The sequence below is a fragment of the Trichosurus vulpecula genome, chromosome 7 (assembly GCF_011100635.1).
Source record: "Trichosurus vulpecula isolate mTriVul1 chromosome 7, mTriVul1.pri, whole genome shotgun sequence".
Lineage (NCBI taxonomy): Eukaryota > Metazoa > Chordata > Mammalia > Diprotodontia > Phalangeridae > Trichosurus > Trichosurus vulpecula.
Genome location: NC_050579.1, coordinates 233,150,968 through 233,174,236, shown reverse-complemented (window position 1 = coordinate 233,174,236; position 23,269 = coordinate 233,150,968). Strand labels below are relative to the sequence as shown.

Sequence of the window (23,269 nt, the reverse complement as noted above, 5' to 3'; positions counted from 1 at the left end):
ACAACAAAACAAAAACTTAAGGCTTCAACTTCAAGACACATAGGGGTTAAATTAAAACATCCAATTCAGAAACAACAAATTCCTCAAGCCATTGGAAGAAAGACCTCCAAATACAAAGAAAAGGACATTCCAAGGATGCAAGGCTATATTGCAGCCACTAGAGAAAGGAGAAAATGGAAAAATGTTTTCCAAAGAGTTTGAGATGCAGTCCAGGATGACCAATTCTGCAAATCTGAGTTTAAGTATATAGGATGAAAGATGAACTTTCAATAATAAAGAAAAGTTTGAAATATTTTTTAGAAAGAAAATGAAAACTGAAGAGATTATTTGCATCTTGAAAACTAAAAACAAATGCAAAAGTGAATAAATGTAGCAGGCAAAGACGGTAATGGGCATCTAGGTGGCACAGTGGATAAAATGATGGGCCTGGAGTCAGGAAGACATGTTTCTGAGTTCAAATTTGGCCTCAGATACTGATTGTGTGACTCTGGGCAAATCACTTAACCATGTTTGCCTCAGTGTCCTTATCTGTAAAATGAGCTTGAGAATGACATGGCAAACCACTCCAATATCTTTGCCAATAAGACCCCAAATGGGGGTCATGAATCTGAGTTTTAATCTGATCTCAGACACTTACTAGCTGTGTGATCCTGGGCAAGACATTTAACTTTCGTGTGCCTCAGTTTCCTCATTTGTAAAATGGAGATAATAGCACCTATTATCCCAGGGTTGCCATGAAGATCAAATGAGAAAATAATGGTAAAGTGCTTAGGATGGTACCTGGCACATAGTAAGCATTATGTAAATATTAACTGCTATTGTAATTATTATAATTAATAATAATAACTGACATTGCTCTAGAAATGAGTGGAAAAGTTGAATCCATGGGACAAGACCTACAAGGTAGTGGCAGAAAATGCCTAGAATGGACATTTGGAAACTGATGGCATGAAGAATCTAGATAAATTGGGAGAGACTGGATAATTGTAGGAGACATGAATCAGAGGATGGGGGTCTAGAGTAAACAGAAAATGGATGATGAAGAGAGTGAGAGAAATCCTTTTTGGAAAGGGGCACCAAAAAAATGAAATTGAAAAACTAAAGAACAGGACTGGTTGAAGGGGAGGAGATGAAGAGGATATCAAGCAAGAAGAGATCAGAGGTGACTGGGAAGAGAGCCAGTGGGACTAGGACCACTTTAAAAAAAGATTAAAGAAAAGTAATTGAAGGGATACAATACTCTGTTTACAGCAGAAGAGGGAAAAACTGAAAAGCTTTTGCACAAACATTAATATATCTAAGTAAAGAAGGAAAGTAGCCAAATGGGGGAAAAATTAAAATAAAAATTCTCTGATAAGGGTTTGGTGTCTGAGATATATGAAATACATACATACATACATTCATACATACATACATATATGTGTGTGTCATACATACACACACAATATAATGTCTAGTAATATGTACACACTACTAAATTATACACATACACGGAGTCAATCCTCAACTTTCTCAAGTGTAACATTCCTAGAAAACAGTGCAAAATGAAGTACTATAGTACTATAATGCGCATTTATGTTGATACATTGAACCTATGGGAAATAGAGGGCTAGATTCCTACAATCACCAAAAACTTTAATTTTCACTATAGATTGCTGAAAATACATGTTTCTGCATACAATTCTTTATAACAAAACACTAATTCTGATAACATGCACCTTTCCTAACACAGCAAGCATGAAATAATCCATAAAATGCAGTACACAAAATTAAATTGGTAACATGCAAAACATTTTTTTCCACTAGTATTTTCCTAGAATTCTATGACTTTTATGCTAACATCTCAATTAAAAAGAAAAAAAAAATGATTGCTGTTACTTCCTGGTATAGGAAGAGAGACACTGAGACCTAATTGGATGACATAATCCCTGTGAATGAACTGGTTAGGCTTGTTTCCCTTGCACAGAGCCAATGAGCTATTTTTTCTGTGGGCTCTTTTTGTTACCATTTGATTGGATGACACAGCATCCTGGTGTGTGAATAAGCTGTTTGGCTTTATCTATATGGCCCGGAGAGTCAGTTGGATGAGTTCCATGAATATTAATAATAGCTAACATCCATATAGCCCTTACTATGCGCACTGTGCTAAGCACTTTACAACTATTATCTCATTTAATCCTCACAACAACTCTGGAATGTAGTTATTATTATTATCATCCCCATTTTACAGATGAGGAAATTGAGGCAAATGGCAGTTAAGTGATTTGCCCAAGGTCATACAGCTAGTAAGTGTCTAAGGTCAGATTTGAACTCATGTCTGCTTGACTCTACCCACTTTGACAATTAGCCTTGCTCCGTGGTAGGGCCCCTCTCCCATCACTTTTCCAAATACCATTTGAGGACGATTCTAGGTTAAAAGAACTTATGAGTCCTTTGTCCTTCTGAGACTAGAAGAGTATTTGCCCATCTGGAGAGGGCTAAGGATCAGCAGGGGGGCAGTTAGTAGAGAAGTGGCTTCATGTGATAGAGATGTTCTGAATAGACAGTTTCACTGTAATCTGGGGATGTGGTCCTTCTTTGGGAAACTAATATTGTTTGGGCAGTATGGAATGAGTGAGCTAGCCCAGATACTGAGTAGGTGTCCACAAACCCATGTGAGAGGTATGAAGTCATCCAGTGGGTAAGGACATTAGCATTGGATAGAAGGTTGATCTATCTCTTGAGTTTTTAGGATTCTCTTTATTATAGCTACCATGTGACAAATGTGGTGCATTTGTTTCTTGAACTTCATAGTTAAAATAATTTATTTGTCCATTATACACTTTCAAAACATGATAGGCATAACAGAAGTAGCTTTGTATAGTGAACAGAGTGCTGGACTTGGAGTCAAGAAGAATCGGATTGGAATCCTACCTTAGAGGCTTGTGGCTCTGGGCAAATTATGGAGTCATTTGTGGTACCCAAATTAGACAATGTTATGTAAAGCACTTCTGTGAATTTCAAAGTAATTTTTTCAGCTAATATCTTTTTTTTATTAAAAATGTTTTTTCAATTAATAAAAACCTGTTTCATTTTCCCCTTACTTCTCCCATTGAAATAATTTAATATCTTTTTGCAGGTCATCCAGAAATCACCATGGGAGGTAGAAAGACAAACCAAGCTTCTTCACCCCTGCTTCCAGACTCTAAATCCTGACCTACTTCATGTGTGGTGCTCATTGCTATAGCCAGCACTCTTCTCTAAGTACGTGAACCAGGAACAAACTCCACCACTACTATTCATCAAATTGTGCTGGGCTGTGCCTGATTTCACAGCTGTATCATAATTTACCCTTCCTGGTATATGCTGTGTGTGGATTTAATAGCAATACAAGCCTGGCCTGGATCTACACAGCCACCTGTGAACATCTCCGTACACCCCAGCGAAGACAGGCATCTACTTTCACCATTGGCCTCTAGCATCCAATGACCCTTGTGTATACTCATTCCACTAACTCTTGCCACACCTTCACCGCATGAAGTAACGCGCTCTCCACTACTGCACTCCTGCCCTAGTTATTGCTCTGAATAAGAGCAGAACAATGGGATATAGTCAGGAGATATAGGTTTTACTCTTGGCTCTTTTATGTGATCAAATAACAGCTAATTGCTACAGTTATCGAACTCCCATCCACCAGTGCCCTTCTTGTTGTCTAGCACCCTTAACTCTTTTAGAAGAAATTCCTATGCTAATAGTGTCCTTTCGACTCAACTATTCCTGGAAACATCAAAGGAGAGCTTTGTGGTTCATTGTCCACCTCCCAGCCTTGTAGTTTCCCATCTCCTTATATCTACTTGTTAGCTAAATTATCTATGCATCCCAATTAGACATCTTCTCATTCTTAAGTCCCCATTTATTCCTGTTTTAGATATTTGTTGCAATCAAAGACTGACCTATACACATTCTCCAACCTAGAGTTGAAGGTGTGTATGTAGAGGGGGTGACAGATATACTTGGCTAATACCGCTAAGGGTCAAAGGGAGAAAGAAAATATTTATAATCATCACCTTCTCTGAAACTTCCAAGCAGGGAATATTTTTTTTCCTTTGAAAGTAAACATTTTCCCTTCATTACTGAGATGAGAGTGGGGAACAATTATGGGTGTTTTGTCAAAATCAGCTGATGTCTTAGTTTTGTTAAAAAATGACCCTTCTTTAAAAACTTTTTGTTACAAGGGAAGGCTCACTGGGTAGAAGAGAAGGGAGGAACTATTTGGAAATGTATGTGATGTAAAAGCAAAAAGAATCAACAAAAAAAAAATAATTAAAACTGTGTGTCTTGGCACTAAACAGACCCTGCCCCCAGATATGCATGGATTTGTGACAGATCAGGCTATCTCCACAAATTCCTTTGATGATACCTGTTTAGCTGGATTTTCCAGGATTTCAAGTTAGTGATATTCCCTTAAGCCCTGAGCACAGTTCCTGACTCATGGTACTGCTTAATAAATGCTTGTTTCCCATTTCTCCCTCACCCCCCCCTCCACTAGACAAAATGTATGATTGCCCTCTGGGGTCATCTGATTCTGATGTCATTGAAGTTTTAGTACCTAAGGTACCCATAGCCCAACCTCCTCTAGTTCTCATTTCAATTTAGACCCCAAGTCTGCCAATGAAAAGATGCATTCATTAATCAGTGAATTTATCAATAGCAGTTAACCGAGGAGACTAATCTCATGGATAAAGAAAGAAATGCTATATGGAAAATCAGAAATCAGAATTCTGGCTGGTCAGATTAAAAGGACATGTGATTAAGACCAAATAACCCCACCCCTAGCTCCCTTACCACCCTCAGAAAATACTACTTATCTTAATTCAGTATGTGATAAGCTAAATGGGACTGTTTATTCAGAAAGAGAGAACAGAACTGGAGCAGAAAGTAAGAAATCTGAGAATCTGGAGAATTTCCAGTTCCAATAGGTGTGGTGTGGAATTAATATGATAAGATTGTTCTTCGGGGCAACTTCCTTCCTGATTTATTTGCACTGTGATAGAGCTATTTACTGAGAATAGATGTAACTACCATTTTTGATGTCCAACCATTTTTCATTCTGAGGTTAGTTTTGCAAAGCTTGCTGTCTCAGGTCAACCTTTTAAAACTGCTTCAATTGAGGGGAGATCCTTGAACACAGCAAAGCTGTCCAGCTGTGGGAGAATGGGGGAAGGAACTCAACCGGAATCATCAGCAAGTGTACTTCATTTCATTAAGGTGTAAGGTGTGCACCAGGGAATTGTTTTTTTAAATGGAACATTTATTAACTATGGAAACATAAAGAACACTTTTATTTATTTACAACTAAAATTATATTTTAATTCACTAAAATTTCTTTTTAAGAGAGACACAAATTATCTATTTTTTTTTTTTTTTTAGAATTAAGTGTGTGAAAAGCCTATGCTTCTAGTGCTGCATTGGTGGTGATGGGGTTTGCTTGGGAAGTCTACCTTCTGGTATCTATTTTAACTTATTTGCCAACAGGGAACTAAGACCAGCTGTTTTTATGCAACTGAAGGAATATAAATGCTGCTAGCATCATCTAAGAGTCAGTGCCTGGGGCGGGACAAAGCCTTGGTTCCCCTGCCCTGGTTACTGCTGTTAATAATAGTAGAAGCAACACAGGCTATAGTCAGGAGACATAGGTTTCAGTCCTGGCTATGCCACTTATTTGCTCTTTGACCTTGGGGCAAGTCATTTACCATAAGTCCCAGGTACCTCATCTATAAACCATGAATGATAATAACCACCCTAGTTTATCTCATACATTTATTTTGTGGGATCAAATGAAATAAAATATGTAAAGTGCTTTGTAGCATAAAATACTATGTAATTGGACTTGGCTATAATTATTCATCTCTAATCCTATGTTCTATGTTCTCCCAAACCTATTTCAAAAAATTTCCATGTATTATATTATTTCCCTGAAGTATGTGAGGCAGAATAGCTCTTGATTCTTAAGAACAGTATTTGGGAAGAACTTAGAAAAGTGGCCAGGGTGGCTTGGGAGTGACCTATTTCCTTTTTTTCCCCCTCCCTCTTTTCTAAATTCCCTGCAATCTGCCTTCTGACCTCATCATCCAACAGCAACTGCTCTCTCCAAAGGTATTAATGACTTTTTAAGTGTCAAGTACAATGCCCATTTTTTGGTCTTCCTCCTTCTTTGCAGTATTTGACACAATTGGTTACCTCCTGGATACTCTCCCTTCTTGGGATTTTCCTAACACTCCTCCTTCCTCTTTCTCCTATTTGTTTAATCATTCCTTGGTCTCCTTTACTGTTTCTTCATTCATGTCATGTCTATTGGTCTCCCATTGCATCCTGGGTCTCCTGATGGTCTGGCAGAGAAAGCGAGGCTGGTGACCTTGCATAGCCCTCCCTCACTCAGATCAGAGTCAACTGCAAGTCATGTCATCATCTCCCTAATGTCATGGTCCTCTTCAAAAATGAAGGTCAACACAACAACGAGTATGCCGGCCTCTGCCCCTTTACCGCCTCCCCCAGCAAGTGTCTGTCATGGGCTCTCTTCTCTTTTTTGGCCTACATGTACTGGGCAATCTCATCACCTCCCTCAGGCTAGGTTATTTACACAGGTGTTTCTCAGATCAATAAATGCAGATCTAACCTCTCTTGGACTACAGTACCACATCAACAATCTTTTAAATTTCTCAGATTGGATGTCTCATAGATATCTCAAACTCAACCTGTCTAAAACTGAACTCATTTTCCTTCCCCACCAAACCTTCCCCTCTCCACAATTTCCCTGTTATTATTCAGGGCATCATCCTCTTCCCTGTCATGTGGGCCTGAAACCTCAGTGTCTCACTCACCGTATACGTATATCCAGGTGGTTGCATTGGTGATGATGCGGCTTGGGAAATCTACCTTCTCACATCTTCTCAGCATCTCTCGTATATATTCCCTTCCCTCCACTCACACAGCCACAATACTAATTCTGGCCTTCATCGCCTCTTGCCTGAACTATTACAAAAGCTGTCTAATTGTCCTCCCTGCCTCTCTCCATTTCAGTCTGTCCTCTATTCAGCTGCCAAAATACTCTTCCTAAATCACTGATCTCTTCATGTCTCCATTGGCTCACCTCTTATCCCCATAATCAAACATAAAGCCTTTTTTTATAACCTGGACTTTCTATATTTCCAGCATTCTTACACATTACTCCCCTCCGTGCATTCTATGATCCAAATATGCTAGCCTAATTTATCCTTGCACACAACATTCCATCTCATGCCCTCGTCCCTTTGCACTGGTTGTTCCCTGTCCCTGGCATGCTCTCTCCTCAACTCCGCCGCTGTTTCCCTTTCTTCATTTACCACACAGAACAAACCCTTCCTTTTGAAGGCCTTTTCCTCTGAGATTGTCTTTTATCTACTCTAGATATCTTATTACCTAATTATTTACATGTTGTTTTCCCCATTAGGAAGTGAGCTTCTTGAGGACAAGGTCTTTCTCTGTGTCCTGTTCCTGGCACCAAGTAAGGGTTTAATAAATTCTTGTTGATTGATTGAGACTACAAGAAAGTGAACGGTAATGGCTTTCCTGCCAGGTCCAAGAGAAAGCAAATGTTTAAATCAGTGCAATTTAGAACAGTTAAATAGAAAATAGGCAACTCATTTTGTCCATAAATGTTTGCATTTCCTTAACCTTTGCTCTATGATTGAAAAAAAAGTAGAAGTGATCATAATTGTGCAGTTTTCTCACTAAAGAATTTTATTCACAATTGTACGTGGTAAATCCCACACACAAATGAGGATTGATCAATTTGTATTCTTGTTTTTGTGTCATTTATACCTGAAGAAAGCCTATACCTATTATACTTGTTTGATTCTAAGCTAAACCCCCAAAAGGTTGTAAATTTGTGACAATTCACCTGGTGGCAACTATCTGAAGGAAGGAATAGTGTCTAAGAGTAAGTAATCCATATTCTTAGGGATGGGCAAGCTTCCTGTCCCTCCCAGCCTATTTTGTGAAAGTTCAGTCAGATTCTAAAAATAAATATAAAGAATAAAACCTCAATTAGCATGGTTAACCTAGAGCATTTCCATTTGAGAGACAAACATCACATTGTTCTCCTGACACAGTAAATACACTCAGAAGTGTTTAAAACACCTGGAGGGTCAAACCCATGACTCCTCTTAGCTATCACATATCAGCTAAGAACTGAGTTGCCTAACTCCCATGCCTGGGTGAATCTATACTTCTCTACTGCTGCTAGCAATGAGAGAAGGAGGAAGAAAGGAAGGAGGAATGAGAACTCTGCCAAGAATGGTGGCCAGAGGAAGCCTAGAATGTGGTTTGCAATGTTGATTTTTTTTCATATTCACCTCTTCTTTTCTGAATAGTGAAGGCTAATTATGATTTGATGGAGTTGCAGCTTTTGATTTTCCTAGAAAATCTACTATGTGTAAGGCACTGAAGCTAGGTGGTTATAAAGATGAAGACTGACACAGTCCTTGGCCTCAGGAGAGATCAAAGTCTAATAAAGAAATATTAAATCATGAAGAACCTAGGATTAACCCTATGTGTAGGCAGGAATTGGCCTCTACCTACCCAGGCTTACTTGAACTTGGCCATCTATCAACTTAGCCCTGTGTCACCTGCATAGCCTAACTGCCCTTAATATCAAGATGGAAGGGGCAAAAAGTAGAGAGAGTATGACTAACTTAGTTTACTTTGCAATATTGCTAGTACCAACTTCAACTTGGTTATGGAGCTACCAAGTTAGGAAGTTGATTCATTGAAGACCACTTACTTTATTCCAATCAATATCAATCAGTTTGATGTGATTATTAGTTCTATATATTTGGCCCTGGAGCTGTGAGCTGCAGATGGCAAAATCACTTGTGTAATCATTCGAAGCTGTCTGGAGACCCTCCACCCTTGTTTTTCCTCGTCATGGTGACCAAGCCCAATGTGGCAGAGGTAACTCAACGCTATGGAAAGTCCTCCCACCTAGTCAGTGGAGATATTCCTTGCTTTGCCCAACTCATGATTCTGTGGATATATTGCTTTGCTTATATACTGTATTTCCCCATGTATAAGACACATGCTTTTTCGAAAAATTTTGGGTCTAAAAACTGGGTGCGTCTCATATAGTAGTTGTAGATTTTTTTGCTTGCATTTACCGCTTTTTTGCACTTGTTACCTTTGCGCTCATTGTTTTGCATTTGTTACCGGTATATTAGGTTACGTTTTGCCATGTTCTGCCCAGAAATGGCTCAGAAAAGATTTTTGTGCAGTGCTGAATTCAAGTTAAGAGTGATCCAGTTTGCAAAAGTGAATGGAAATTGTGCTGCTGAATGTAAGTTTGGTCATCCTCCAACTGAGAAAACAATTCGAGACTGGCAACGGGAAGAAGAAACACTACTGAAAACACCACAGCAGACGGCCTTGAGAGGCAAGTCAGCAAAATGTGAGTGCATTGAAGATAGGGATTGAAGAGCAAAGAGCAATTGGAATTCCTGTGGTTGAGCATGAGGCAAGAAGAACTGCTGATGAAAAAGAAGTTACTGATTTCAAAGGAAGACACAATTGGTGCTTCAGGTTCATGAAGCGGAATTGGATTAAGCATGCATACACGTACCAGACTTGCCCAAAAGATGCCTGAAAGCTATGAGCAGATGAATAAAACTTGAGTTCAATAACTTTATGTAATACATTTTTTTTTTCAAATTTCGGGCCCCCAAATTAAGGTGTGTCTTACATATGGGAACATCTTTTACATGGGGAAATACGGTATGTGTCTTATGTCAAGCAATGAAATTATTCTGTATCTTGTAAAGCTGCTATTGAATGTTTACATATTGAACCTTATAAAAATAGGGCCCTAGAAGGAGGGGGCATCTCAGATTTTGAGGAGGATCTGAGGTCCACTTTCTTAGAGGGGACCATGACCATTAACTCAGAGCTCTGCCTCACTTTCTCTTATTGTAGGATAGATAATTTTTATCCACACACAAGTCAAGTACTAGATAGCAAAGTGCAAAAAAAAAAATAGGTTGTTGGAAAGCCCATTGCCCAAATGGCTTCCAGAATTCACAACTCTAATGTTCCTTTGTCTTCCCCACTGAATCCCAGAGACGAAGGGTCAAGTTACCTGCTGAAAAGGGCAGGAATGCTTCTGGCTTGACAAATTTTTCTTCCATGTTGAGGAAATGCTGGGGATTGAAGGCGTAAGGTTTTTCCCACCAGGTTGGGTCTTGGAGCACTGAAGTTAACAAGATAATGATCTCAGTTCCCTAGAAATAAAGTATTCATTAATGATGATCATGAAGGAGTAATAAAAGGTTCTTATGTTCTTTCCTAGAATGTGACTTTTGGTAGCTTATATGAGGGTTCTTTACCTTTGAGAGTATGCCAAATCTCCCTTAATTCACCTCTAAAAGCACTCTTAAATTCCTCTACCTTGCTCCCTAGGTAACCCCTACCTCTTTTTAGCTTCTTTTCATGTGTTATCTCTCATTAGAATGTAAATTCCTTGAGGGCTGGGATTGCCTTTCTTGTACTTGTATTTATATTCCCGGGGTTTAGTATAGTGCCTGGCACTTTGAAAAGGCTTCATAAATGCTTGTTGACTGACTGAGGATAGAAAAAAAGAAGAGAAAAATGGCAACTTTCCTACACAGAACCATGTCAGCTTTTTATGTCATCTTTTCAATAAATCATTTATTAAAAACTGAAGTTAAAAAAATAACTATTGGATTATATTTTATTACATCTTTTAATAGTTTTTGGAAGTTTAGAAGAGATGGGAAGCTATGAATGTTGAGTGTGGCCACTGTTTTGTTATTGGTTTTCTTTGTTACAAAGGAGTCTTCATTTGGGAGTGTATTAAAGAATATAACTGATGTGAAACCCCACTAAAAAAGGAATAAAAGCTTTTAAAAATAAAATTGAGGAAAGAGGGAGAAAATGACCATAGAAAACTCAAAGTAGCTAAAGGAAAAAGACCATGGGTCAACATCCAACCTCTGATACTTACTACTTGTGTAACCTTGTACGTCACTCAATCCGTTTACCCTTAGTTACCTCATCTTCAAAATGAAGAGTGTGGACTAGATAGCCTCTGAGGATCTTTCTGAGTATAGTTCCATAATTATATATTTTTATAATCTGAGGACTTGTCCCCTTAAATGAGCTACTGCCCTTTTCTTGTAGTTTTTCCTGTAAAGATCACCTCATAATGATGGTACTGATTCTCTAATTTTTGTTTGCTGAAGTACCTTTAGCCTCTGCACAGATACATTCTATCTCTGACTCTCCTACCTTTGGAATGTAATAGTTTTTAAAGATGACATCTCTGGTAGTTTCCAGGGGTACACTCATTGGCAGGATGTTAGAAACTCTCTGAATTTCATGGATGACGGCATCTGTATACGGCATTTGAGTTCGGTGTTCAATGCGAGGCTGGGCTGATCCTACAACTTTGGTGATCTCATTGTGGACCTTTTCTTATAGGGTGGAATGGGGAAGTAGAGGAATTAGAATATGCATGAACACATATATATGTGTATGTATGTATAAGTATGTATCCATATACATATATGTAAAAATAACTATTGAGATGGTCTTTTTTATATTTGATGAAGACACCAAAAGTACCCTCAAAGTGATGGCTCCCCTCATCTGATGCTGGTTTTTTTTCCATACTTCTACCACCCAAGGGATAAAATAGACTACACATAATACCCAAAGGTTTGCCCCTTAATATTTTCCTCTACCCTTAAGAAATTCATGGAAGTTCATCAAGCCATTGTTAACCCAAGGTTTAGCATAAAAGATTTACTTTATTATAATCTGAGCAGTCTAGAAAAATCATCCTTATTCAAGTGATTATGATATAGTGGATAGAGGGGTGCCATCAGAAGATGAGAAGCAGGGGCATAATAGATAGACTTGCATACCAGTACTCAAGATTTTGTTTAAGTCTGGCCTCTGATATCTAGTGGCTATGTTGTTAGAAATATGCTTGGCACAGAGATTTAGGTATCAAGGACAATTTGTTATTGAGGAATCCAAGGGAGTTGGGCTTATGTTCCTGGCCAGGAGAGGGCTTCACTCTTCTTTGGGAAGAGGAAGCGGAGAATACAGGAGCAAGACCAGCTTTATTCTGTTAGACCGATGCAGCATCAGCACAGTACCTCCCTTCAGAGAACAGATTGGTCCATTCACCTTCTGGGTTACAATATTTCTTATACTCCCTTTACATGTCACTCCTTGATATTCCCACCCCCCCCAACATACATCCCATGTTCAAAAATGGCAGAAAACTCCCTGTGGATGTGTAAGATAATATGTAATTAGTCAATTAAGCATGCGTGGTAGTCATTTGACACAGTTCTCTCTTCAACCCTGACTGTTATCTGGCCGGCTTAGGCCAGTTTTTCCTATGTCCTGAATTTGTGGTTTTCAGAAAACCACTAGCTATTCTGTGATTGGCTGGGTCCACCTGCCCTGGTTAATTTTTACTCCTTCTTTGTTCAAGCTGACACTTCATTAATTATTCTGTGGAAACTTAGTTTTCACTGATCTCTCACAATGTGACCCTACACAAGTTATAACTTCTCAGCATTTTGGGCCCTCCTAGCTTAGAGTGAATGTCAATGGTAACTGTTTCTCTTTGGAACAGCAACCCCGAGAGTCTTCCCCTCCTAGCTTGATTTCTTCTTCTTCTTTTTTTTCTAATTAAAGGGGCCATCCCTCGACTCACTTTTTAAAGAGGCCTATTCATTGAATGGGCTTTTCCCCACTCAAAGTGAGAACCTGGAAAGGCCTTAGCCTAAAAGGGCCAGGGTCTCCCATTGCATCCTGGGCCACCTCCAGTTCTCCTGATGAATATCTGGCCACTGCATCCAGATGGCTCTGGAGGAGAAAGTGAGGCTGGTGACCTTGCACAATTCTCCCTCACTCAAATCAGAGTCAACTACAAGTCATGTTATCATTTCCCTGATGCCGTGGTTTTCTTTGACAATGAAGGACAAACACAGTGTTCTAGGCAGAAAAGGTATAGACCTTCATTGATACGGGGAATTCCTTTACCTGAGAGTTCCCTATATAAATGAAATTACAGATCCAGCCCCTGTCCCCGATTCTAATGTATGTGAACTGTGGGGGGAAAAAAAAAACATAAATAAGGCTTACATTTCTTATGTAATATTCAAGATTATAAAAACTAATCTGTAAAAAGCGTCAAAAATTGGTGAATAGACTTCACAAAGTCCATCTATAGGGACAACTCTGTTGAAGGAAGTTTAATCCAACAATAAGGCTCATCTTTAACAATGACTAAAGCTATATATTAAAAATATTACATATCAATATATTATATTAAAACAAAATATTAATATATAATAAAATTATATATCAACATATTATAACAAAACGCAATATTAATATAATAAAATATATTATATTAAAATATTAATATGTAATAAAATATATATTATATTAAAACAAAACATTAATATACAATAAAATATCATATATTATATATCAATACATTATATTTCAACAAATATTAATATATAATAAAATATATCAATATATTATATGAAAACAAAATATTAATATAATAAAATATATATTATATGAAAACAAAATATTAATGTAATAAAATATATTATATTAAAACAAAATATTAATATGCAATATAATATATTATATCAATGTATTATATTAAAACAAAACATTAATATAATAAAATATATATTATATTAAAACAAAACATTAATATATAATAAAATATTATATATTATATAAAAACAAAATAGTAATATAATATAATATTGTATATCAATATATTATATTAAAACAAAATATTGATATATAATATAATATTGCTAATAATTAAAAAACAAAACCAAGAGAAAAAGGGGAAGAGAAGTGAGAAGAGGAAAGGAGAAGAACAGATAAATCTAGGAGATTAAAAAAAAGACATAAATACAAATTTAATTTTAAAAAGACAATACAGGTCCTCACCCTGGATCTCAGGATACTTCACCATGAGTAGAATTCCCCAGTGCAGGGTAGAGGAAGTGGTCTCTGATCCGGCACTAAGCAGGGTATGAACAAGGTGCATCAAGTTATCGTTGCTAAAATAGTCATCAGGTTTGTCTTTCTCCTGAAACAGTAGAATGAGTAATGAGGGACAAAAACAACGACACCAGAAACCTGAAATCCACTCCCAGATAGGATGATGATAGTCAAGCTCATTTACACAGATTTCAAACTAAACATTTCATTCATCCTAACGACTTTTGTAGAACTCTGGGTAATAAAAATTCAGTGGAAATTTTCAGGAAAGAATATTAAAAGAAAACCCAAACTATTAGCTGAAGATATATATTTTTTCAGGAAGGAATATCTTTAACTTTCAAAAGAAAATGGTAAGAAATGTCAGATATCTTCTATACTTTGGTTTTAACAGAGTAAAAAGAATCTATTAACAATATTATATAGCTAGGGGTTGGAAGTTCTTGAAGCAGTTTACATATATATTAGAATCTCAGAGTTGGAAAGGAACATAGGGATCATTCAAATCAATAATTCGTGGAATCTTAGACTTAGAAATGGAAGTGCCCTCAGAAGTTATAGTCCAACCTCTTAATTTTTTTTTATTTTTTTTATTTTTTTTCAACCTCTTAATTTCACAGATATGAAAACTGAGACTCAGAGAGGTTAAGTGACTTGAGCAAAGTCGCACAGCTAGAAAAAAAATATCTGAGGCAGGATCTGAACTCAGGACATCCTGCTTAGGTGAGACTCTCTTATCACACTGCCTGATTACATTCAACTAACATTTATTTAAGCATCTTCTTTGTTCAAGAAACTGGGTTAGATCATAGGGACACAAAAATAAATAAGTAAATAAACAAATGAATAAATGAATGGGTGGATAGATGGATAGATAGATTGTTAAACAGATAGATGATGGATAGATGGATGGGTGGATGGATGGATGAATGGATAGATGATAGATAGATAGATAGACAAAGGAAATGGTACCTGCCTCAAGGAGCTTATATTCTACTGGGGGTAAAACACCTAAACACAAGTAAATAGAGATTGTCCAAAATAACTTCAACCAGACAGAGTGCTAATAAGTGGGTTAAGGGAGAGAATCAATAAAGGACTCTTAGGGGAGGTGGCTCCTCAGCCACGCTTACCAGGAATGGAGGGGGTGGGGAAGGGACTGCATTCCAGGCATTTATGCAAAGATAAAGAGACAGGATATGAAATAGAGGTATAGGTGAATGTAATAGTAGGAAATAAGCCTGGAAAAGTAGGTTGAAACTAACTTGCAAGAGTCTTTAAATGTCAAGAAGAAGATTTTTTAAAAGAATTTATTATATCACTAATGTGTGAATATATCATTTCATTTCATCTTTGAATACAAATCAAGGAGGGGGAGGGGGAAAGAAGACCCGTGTGAATTAATTGTATGAGGTATTAACATCGTCATTCTGGCCATTTGGGCCTTTTGTATCTGGAAGAATTTTATGAAAATACCTTTGATTAAGTCAAGACCCAAAGCATATCTCTAGTACCTCCTGTTGTCTGATAAGAAAGGCATCGATCATAGTTCTCTGGTTGTTTTCATCCAGTTTTTGAGAGTAGTTTAAGAGAGTAGTTCTTATAAAAGAAAACAATTCATTCTTATTCCTGAGCATCATTTTGACATCTTGCAGAAGGAATCCCAAGGCTGGGAACACATTGAAAAGCTGAAGGAATAAAAACGGCAAGATAAAATATGCATAGAATCTTGGAGTTGTAATAGATATAACCCACCTTTAGTATGAATTTCCTCTGCTAAAACCCCCCAAAGTAATCCATACATCCATACATCCATCAATCAATCAACAAGCTTTTTTTCCATTAACTATTTAACAATTGTACTTCTTTCAGGGTATAAAAAGGCAAAGAACTCTACAAGGAGCTTATACTCTATAAAAAAATAACAAGTATACACATATAAATAAATGGAAAGTAATTTATGGGATGTCACATTAGCAGCTGGGATGAGAGGATCTGGAAAGACCTAGGAGATGGAATTTGAACTAAGCTTTGAAGGAAGCTAGAGATTCAAGGAGGCAAAGGGAGAATATTCAAGGCATGGAGAACAATACGTGAAAAGGCTCAGACACAGAGGGTGGAATGTGACACGTGAAAAAAAGCAGGAAAGGCCAGTTTGGCCAGGCTGAAGGGTTCACAAAGGAGAGTAATGTGTACCCAGTAATGATTCTGGGTAGGCCAAAGCCAAATTGTTAAGTTTTAAAAAAAAATTAAGTTTTACTTATGGGTAATACGTAGTTACTGAAATGATTTGATTAGGAAAATGACATTATCAGAGCTGATTTTTAGTAATATATTTTTGTTGGGTACATGGAGGATGGATTAGAGAAGGGGTCGATTCTAGACAAGAGGACCATTGAGGATATGAAATAGTCTAGGCCAGAGGTAATAAGGGCCTGAACTAGGCCATGTGAGTGGAGTGGAGAGGAGAGACAGGGACACATTTGAAGGGTATTGTGGAAGAAGAAATGACAATCCAGCCTTTCTGAAATACCTCCAATGACAGAGAATTAATTACCTATATGGTAAACTTGCGTTGTAGTTAGACAACTCTTATTTGTGAGATGTTCTTGTTAACTATATTGATTATCTGTCTTCCTGTAACTTACAATCATAAAATGATTGACTCTGAGAACTGTAACGAAACTCAGAGGTCATCTAGCCTAACTTATATCTGAATCTTCTCCCTTTTTTCTTTTTTGTACCTATGTTACTGTTGTTCAGTCATTTCAGTCATGTCTGACTCTCCATGACCCCATTTGGGGGTTTTCTTGGCAAAGACACTGGACAGATTTGCCATTTCCTTCTCCAGCTCATTTTATAAATGAGGAACTTAGGCAAACACGGTTAAGTGACATGCCCAGGGGTCATACAACTAGTGTCTAAGGCTGGATTTGAACTTAGAAAGATAAATCTTCCTGATTCCAGGCCCAGTACTCTAATTACTGTGCCACCTAGCTGCCCTTTAGTACCTATGCTAGTATATAATTACCGTGAGACTCTGCTCCTTGTGTTGAGTTCATTGCCATATTTAAATTTAATGATAATGATGTACATTATTATTTTTAATTATAATGCATATTATATTTATATATAACTATAATGATAATGATGTACATTAATTTAGTGAGTTACAGTTTACCAAACTGCACTGTTTTTACAACACCCCTATGAATTTGATAGTTAAAATACTCTTTTTCCATTTTTTAGATGGGGAAGCTGAGGCTTAGAAGGGTTGAATGACTTGGCAAGTTTTTAAATGCTGGAGGTGGGCATTGAACTGAGGACATTTATAAAATGAAAAGCAGAAAATTCGGAGCAGGCTTCAGTACATACTAAAATCATCAAAGAAAAAGGACAGAAGTACAGCAGAACTATAGGGTTGCCCTTATAGTTACACACTATAGTTGTATATCTCATTGTCCTCAGCAACCTGTGTTTATAGTTAACGGGGTTGACATTTCCCAAGGAAAGGGGTATCAATATCAGTAGTGTGACTTTCAAATTATGAACTGCTAATAAGACCTATTCCTTCATCTTTCTATGATACATGAGGGCAGTCTGCTTATTACCTATCCCAATCTGAGATATCAGCAAGTATGATAGTGAAACATTCTTCCTTGAGAACACTTCAAGTCTTGAGCTTCTATTAAACACATAATGTTTGCTAACAAACGTCTTCTTTAAATATTCCATTTTTTTTTCAAAGCATTTACTCTAACAGATCAGTTTCTGAACTGAAATTTTCCCTTTCATAGATTGGAAACAGATGAATCAAAAAGGGCTACAGGAATGACTGAGGCCACATAGGGAGTTTATGCAATGCTTTAACATTTGCAAAGTGCCCATTTGTGTTAAATTGAAGGGCTGAACCAGAAATAAGCAGCTTTGCAAAGGATGAGAGTCACTTGGTGCAGAGGAAAGACTACTGGGTTTAGACTTAGTGGAGTTAGGGCTAAAATTCCAGCTTTGCCACTTTGTTTGCCATATTTTCTCAAGTTCCTCATCTATAAAATGAAACGATTGAGCCGGATGATCTATCCTTTTATCTGTAATCCTTAAGAAGCATGTACTTCCATTTTTTTGGTTACTTAAGTGTACCTCTCGGGGAATGACATTAGACAAGAAATAGAGACAATTACCGTAATGCTGGGACCCCCTGCAAGCCTAAAATTTTCACTGAGCAAATGTAGAAATCTCAGGAATTGAGGATCTTGGTAGTCAAACCGCTTCCCAAGCACTATGGACGCAATGATGTTGGCAGTGGAAGCATTCATTATTGTACTGATCTCAAATGGTTTTCCTGGAAAGTAGTTGGTTAGTTGGGGTGAATCACATACACATTTTTTTCATAAAACCAAGTGCCAAAATGTGTTTACAGATACTATAGCATACCAACATCACAGAATTTTAGGCAAAAGAGGATTAGTGATAAGACTCTGAACTAAATAGTAAAGGATAGGGAGAATTTTCTTGGAGGGTTGACACAATATAATGCAATCAATCAACCAACAAGCATTTATTAACTTCCTAATATATGCCAAGTACTGTGTAATGCAATTCAAGACAAACAGATTTGTCAATGACCTATCACATTCAGATAATGATAATAGCTAGAATTTATATAGTGCTTTGAGGCTTGCAAAGCACTTTACACATATTGTTTCATTTGATCTCACAGCAATTCAGGGAGGCAGGTGCTACTATTATCCCCATTTTAGAGGTAAGGAGAATGAGGCAGACAGAGAAGTTAAGTGACTTGCCCCAGGTCAAACAGCTTATATGTGTCTGTGGTAGAGTTTGAATTTAGGTCTTCCTTATTCAAGGTCCAGCACTCAGTCCTCTGGGTCATCTAGCCTCTCTGCACATCACTACTTTGAGGAAATAAACAGCTCAGTAAGATGTGGGCCTTGGGGACCATCATCCATTTCAATTTCTCTATTTTGCAGATGAGGAAGATGAGGCTCAGAGAGTGAAATGACTTACCCAAGATCATGTAACTAGGAAGTAACAAGTCAAGAATTCTATTATATACCATGAATAAAACAAGGTTTTAAAAAAAATTATCCATTTTCATTGTGCCAAATAACTTAGATAATAGTGAAATGATGATATTTATTAGGAGAAAAGATATAATACTGGGTATCATAGAAGTGCATAGAACATGGGCAGGTGTATTGGCACTCTCTGGGGGAGCATTCCCATTTGCTCTCCCCTAATATGACAGGGATGGTCCAATGAGAATGTTCCACCAGGGTGTGTATTGGGCACACTGGGACCATATTCCATGCATGCCTATTTCTGTTAATTTATTTTGCTCTAAAACCCTAAATTCTTTGATTAACTAGACAACTCACCTTGATGGGACTCAAAGACTTGTATTAGATGTTGACATTCTTCCACAATCCTCTCCTCTATGGCCTTCTTGCCCATGCCAAAGTTCCTCAGAGTTGTCAAGGTGAATCTCCTTATGATTTTTGAGTTGTTACCATGAGAAAAGGAGATTCCTAAAGGTAGGGAAAATCTTTTCAAGTATTTACTTGCCAGTTTGTTGGATTAAATTCAAGTATTTACCAAACTCCTACTGTGTGCTCAGCACATAGTAGGTTTTGTGGGGCACACAGGAAAAGAATAATAACTAGCATTTATATAGTGAATTAAACTTTGAAATATACATTACCTCATTTGAACCTCATAATCCTTTGAGGCCAATGAAGTTAGGGACTGTATTTGTGATTTTACTGTTACTGAGTATGTTCAGGTGAACAAATGCTCTCTACCAATGTGACACCTCTGAAACTTATAGTTCTAGAAAGCTGCCTAGAATACTGACTGAGAGGTTAAAAGAGTTGACGAACATCACACATGTGAGAAGCAAGATTTGAACCAGGTCTCCATGGCTTCAAGGATAGATCTCTATTCACTTTGCCATGATTCCTTACAGATGAGGAAACTAAGGCTGAGAGGTTGGTGACTTGCTCAGGGTCACAAAACTTAGTAAGTATCTGAGGTGAGATATAAACCCAGCTCTTCCTGATTGGAGGGTCATGTATCAGGACGCCACTGAGAAGTGTAAGATACAGTGCCTACCCATAATGCCCCATACCAGAGCTTGTCCCAAGGCACCAGAACTTAGAGGGTACAAAATTTTTTGTTAGGTCATCTCCTTGTCATGTTCATCCATGGTTATAAAAAAGGTAAAGTAGCAGACATAGGGCTCCACACAGAAGCCTTCTAACCGCAAATTCATGACAAGATCTTTCTAAGAAGCTTCATCAAATTTGAGTCATAGCCCCACCTAATGGATTGTTGATAGACTGGCAAAATCATTGCCTAGCATGAGTGTGAGCAAACCGATTCTCCCAAATTGTTTCATGCTTTTCAGACCAAAGGTGTTGCTGCATTTCTCTTCTATTTTGTTCATGTTAAAGTGGCCTAGAGTATTTCCTTCAATTCCTTGATGTCGGGTTTGTGCAGAATATTAGTTTTTCCATTTAAATAACTACTTAGATCTCTGTGGAGGCTGCAAATAAATTACTGGCCTCAGTAGCTTTGAGTTTTGCTTTTTCTGCTTAGGTGTCTGCTTCTTAAGAACCAGCTTCCAAAGCCTCTCCATCCATTTCAGCGATAAGGAATAAGGATACTGCTGACTCTGGGCTCTGACTCCACTCTGACAGATAGACTGTCCCAGAAGAGATAAATCACCTAGTCATGTAGGGAGCAGATTTATTGACATCTATGAGAGGTAATACAATTTAATAGCTTGAACACTGCAATGATAATTAGGACACCTGAATTTTAACGCTACCTCAGATACTTATAAGCTGTGTGATCCATGGCAAATCACTTAACCTCTCTGGGCCTCAGTTTTTTCTGTGAAATGAAAGTTCTGGACTTGCTGAACTATGGGGTTCTTCTTTCCTCTAAATCTGTAATTCTAAAAGTGCCCAAGAATTAGTCAGTTTACCTCCTATTTGAACTGATGGATAGCATGATATACATTACTGATCATTCCTATATAGAATTTACATCCTCTTAATAACTTCTTGATAGTAAATTATATTTTAAATGGTAGCTAGGTGGATACAGTGCTGGGCTTGGAGTCAGGAAGACTCTTCCTGAGTTCAAATATGGCCTCAGATACTTAATAGCTGTGTGACCCTGGGCAAGTCACTTAACCTGTTTTCCTTAATTTCCTCATCTGTAAAATGAGCTGGAGAAGGAAATGGCAAACCATGCCAGTATCCTTGCCAAGAAAACCCCAAATGGGGCCACAAAGAGTCAGATGTGACTAAAAAAATGACTCAACAACAACGGCAGGAAGTTATTTAATCAATTAATCACAAATAGAAAATTAATTAGTTGATTATTTAATAATATATTTCATTAAATACTCTTACAGCTGCTCAGAAAAAAAAAATCACAAGTCCAGGTCAAAAAAGGGTATACATTGTGTGTTTTGTGTGTGTGTGTGTGTGTGTGTGTGTGTGTGTGTGTGTTTAGATATGCAACTTGTCTGAAGAAGTTAGAGGTGGAAGGAGTTTCAAGGTAATTTGGGTGTAGTGAAAAGAGCACTGGACCAGGATGACCTGGGTTCAAATCCTGCTTTAGACTTTAGGTATGTGTCTCTGGGCAAGTTACTTTAATCTTCTGTGCCTTTGTTTCCTTATCTATAAAATGAAGGGCTTGGACTTGATGGCCTGTTGGGCCCCTTCCCACTCAACATCTATGATCCTCTGAACTGAGTTCAATCCTCTCATTTTTCAGAAAATGAAACTAAGGAATGCAGACATTAGGTGACTTGCCCAAGGTCCCACAGAGAGTAAGAGGCAGAGCTTGCATTCAAACTCAAGTCCTTTGACTCCAAATCCAGGATTCTTTCTTCCGCTGCATCGCGAGGGCTGATGCCAAGCTAATAATTAATAATCTTTTTATTTTTACTATAAGCATCCTGCTAAATGATGCTTTTGTTTATTGAGAGAATAGCTGATGTCAAAGTAATGTTTGTTGTGTACATTGCTGAAGGGAAAACTCCAACCACAAATGTTTGAAAAAGCAGAGGAACACACTGAGCCTGTAAGGAAGCAGAAAAGTTAATATGCTAAGAGACATTTCCAATAAAGCCTGGTTACCTTTTCCTTCAAAAAGTTTTTCAAAAATAGGCACATGGGCCCTCTCTCCAAATTCCTCAGAGTGGTTCACTAGGGCATCTTTCACAGTCTCATATCCGGACAGCACCACCACCTTCTTGGGGCCCATCCTCAGGCTGAAGATGGAGCCGTATTTTTGGGAGAGCTTTAATACAGAGAAAAAGAGAAAGCAATTCAGAATGTGCAATGCAGTGGAAAGAGACCTGGAGTGGGAGGTGGGGGGTCTGGGTTCTAGTTCTGGCTGCGCCAAATCATGCAGTGGTGTAAATGATCCCTTGGATTCCTTCCAAGTCTAAGATTATGTGATCAAATCTTCAAGAAATAGTGGCTTTAGTTCTCTACTTAGCCTTTAGGAGAACAATGGCATATTACATCCCCCATCTCCCCAGCATATATAATATTGAGAAGTCCCCCCCTTTTTTTAACAGACCTACACTTAATTTTCCAGTGTGTCTGACAAAAATGAATTGGTCAATAAATATTATGTTTATATATAAAAAATATACATGTATATGCATATATACTTATGTATGTACAATGTATCATAATATATGTTATTATATAACATAATAGAGCATGTTATAGGATACATGAAAATAATATGTTATTGCCTATGTCATACTATAACATAATATTTTATTATAGGTTACATTATATAATAAAGATGAGGTGATATTATTTTATAGTAATAGATCATATTATATGATATGCTATATAATGTAATAATATAGTGAGTGTTTAGAAAGTACATCTCATAATATATTTGCTATTTTATGTGCAACCTTATTTCTTTATTAAGCTATGTCATGGAAATCCTTGTTTTATTTCATAAATTAAAAAAAAAAGTACATAGCAGTCAGCAGACTCACAACTTCTACTCGATATATTGTATATCCAATCCCTATTGGCTCTCGTGGGGTGTCGTTCTACCAACAGCTCATGTCAGTAACAGAGGTGAATTAAATAGGAATTAATTATGTTTGGGCATGACAGAAGTATTC

The 23,269-nt window shown here is 37.4% G+C and overlaps 1 protein-coding gene across 1 annotated transcript in view; it reads right to left on the bottom strand.

The window, feature by feature from the left end:
* LOC118858200 (cytochrome P450 2K1-like) overlaps positions 1-23,269 on the bottom strand; it is a 30,741-nt gene that overhangs the window by 4,626 nt on the left and 2,846 nt on the right. The window contains exons 2-8 of the mRNA XM_036768690.1: positions 22,251-22,413; positions 19,476-19,625; positions 18,261-18,421; positions 15,594-15,767; positions 14,026-14,167; positions 11,314-11,498; positions 10,145-10,286 (exon numbers count right to left, since the gene is read on the bottom strand). Of these exons, the coding sequence (XP_036624585.1) occupies positions 10,145-10,286; positions 11,314-11,498; positions 14,026-14,167; positions 15,594-15,767; positions 18,261-18,421; positions 19,476-19,625; positions 22,251-22,413 (1,117 nt within the window). The remainder of the gene's footprint in view (positions 1-10,144; positions 10,287-11,313; positions 11,499-14,025; positions 14,168-15,593; positions 15,768-18,260; positions 18,422-19,475; positions 19,626-22,250; positions 22,414-23,269) is intronic.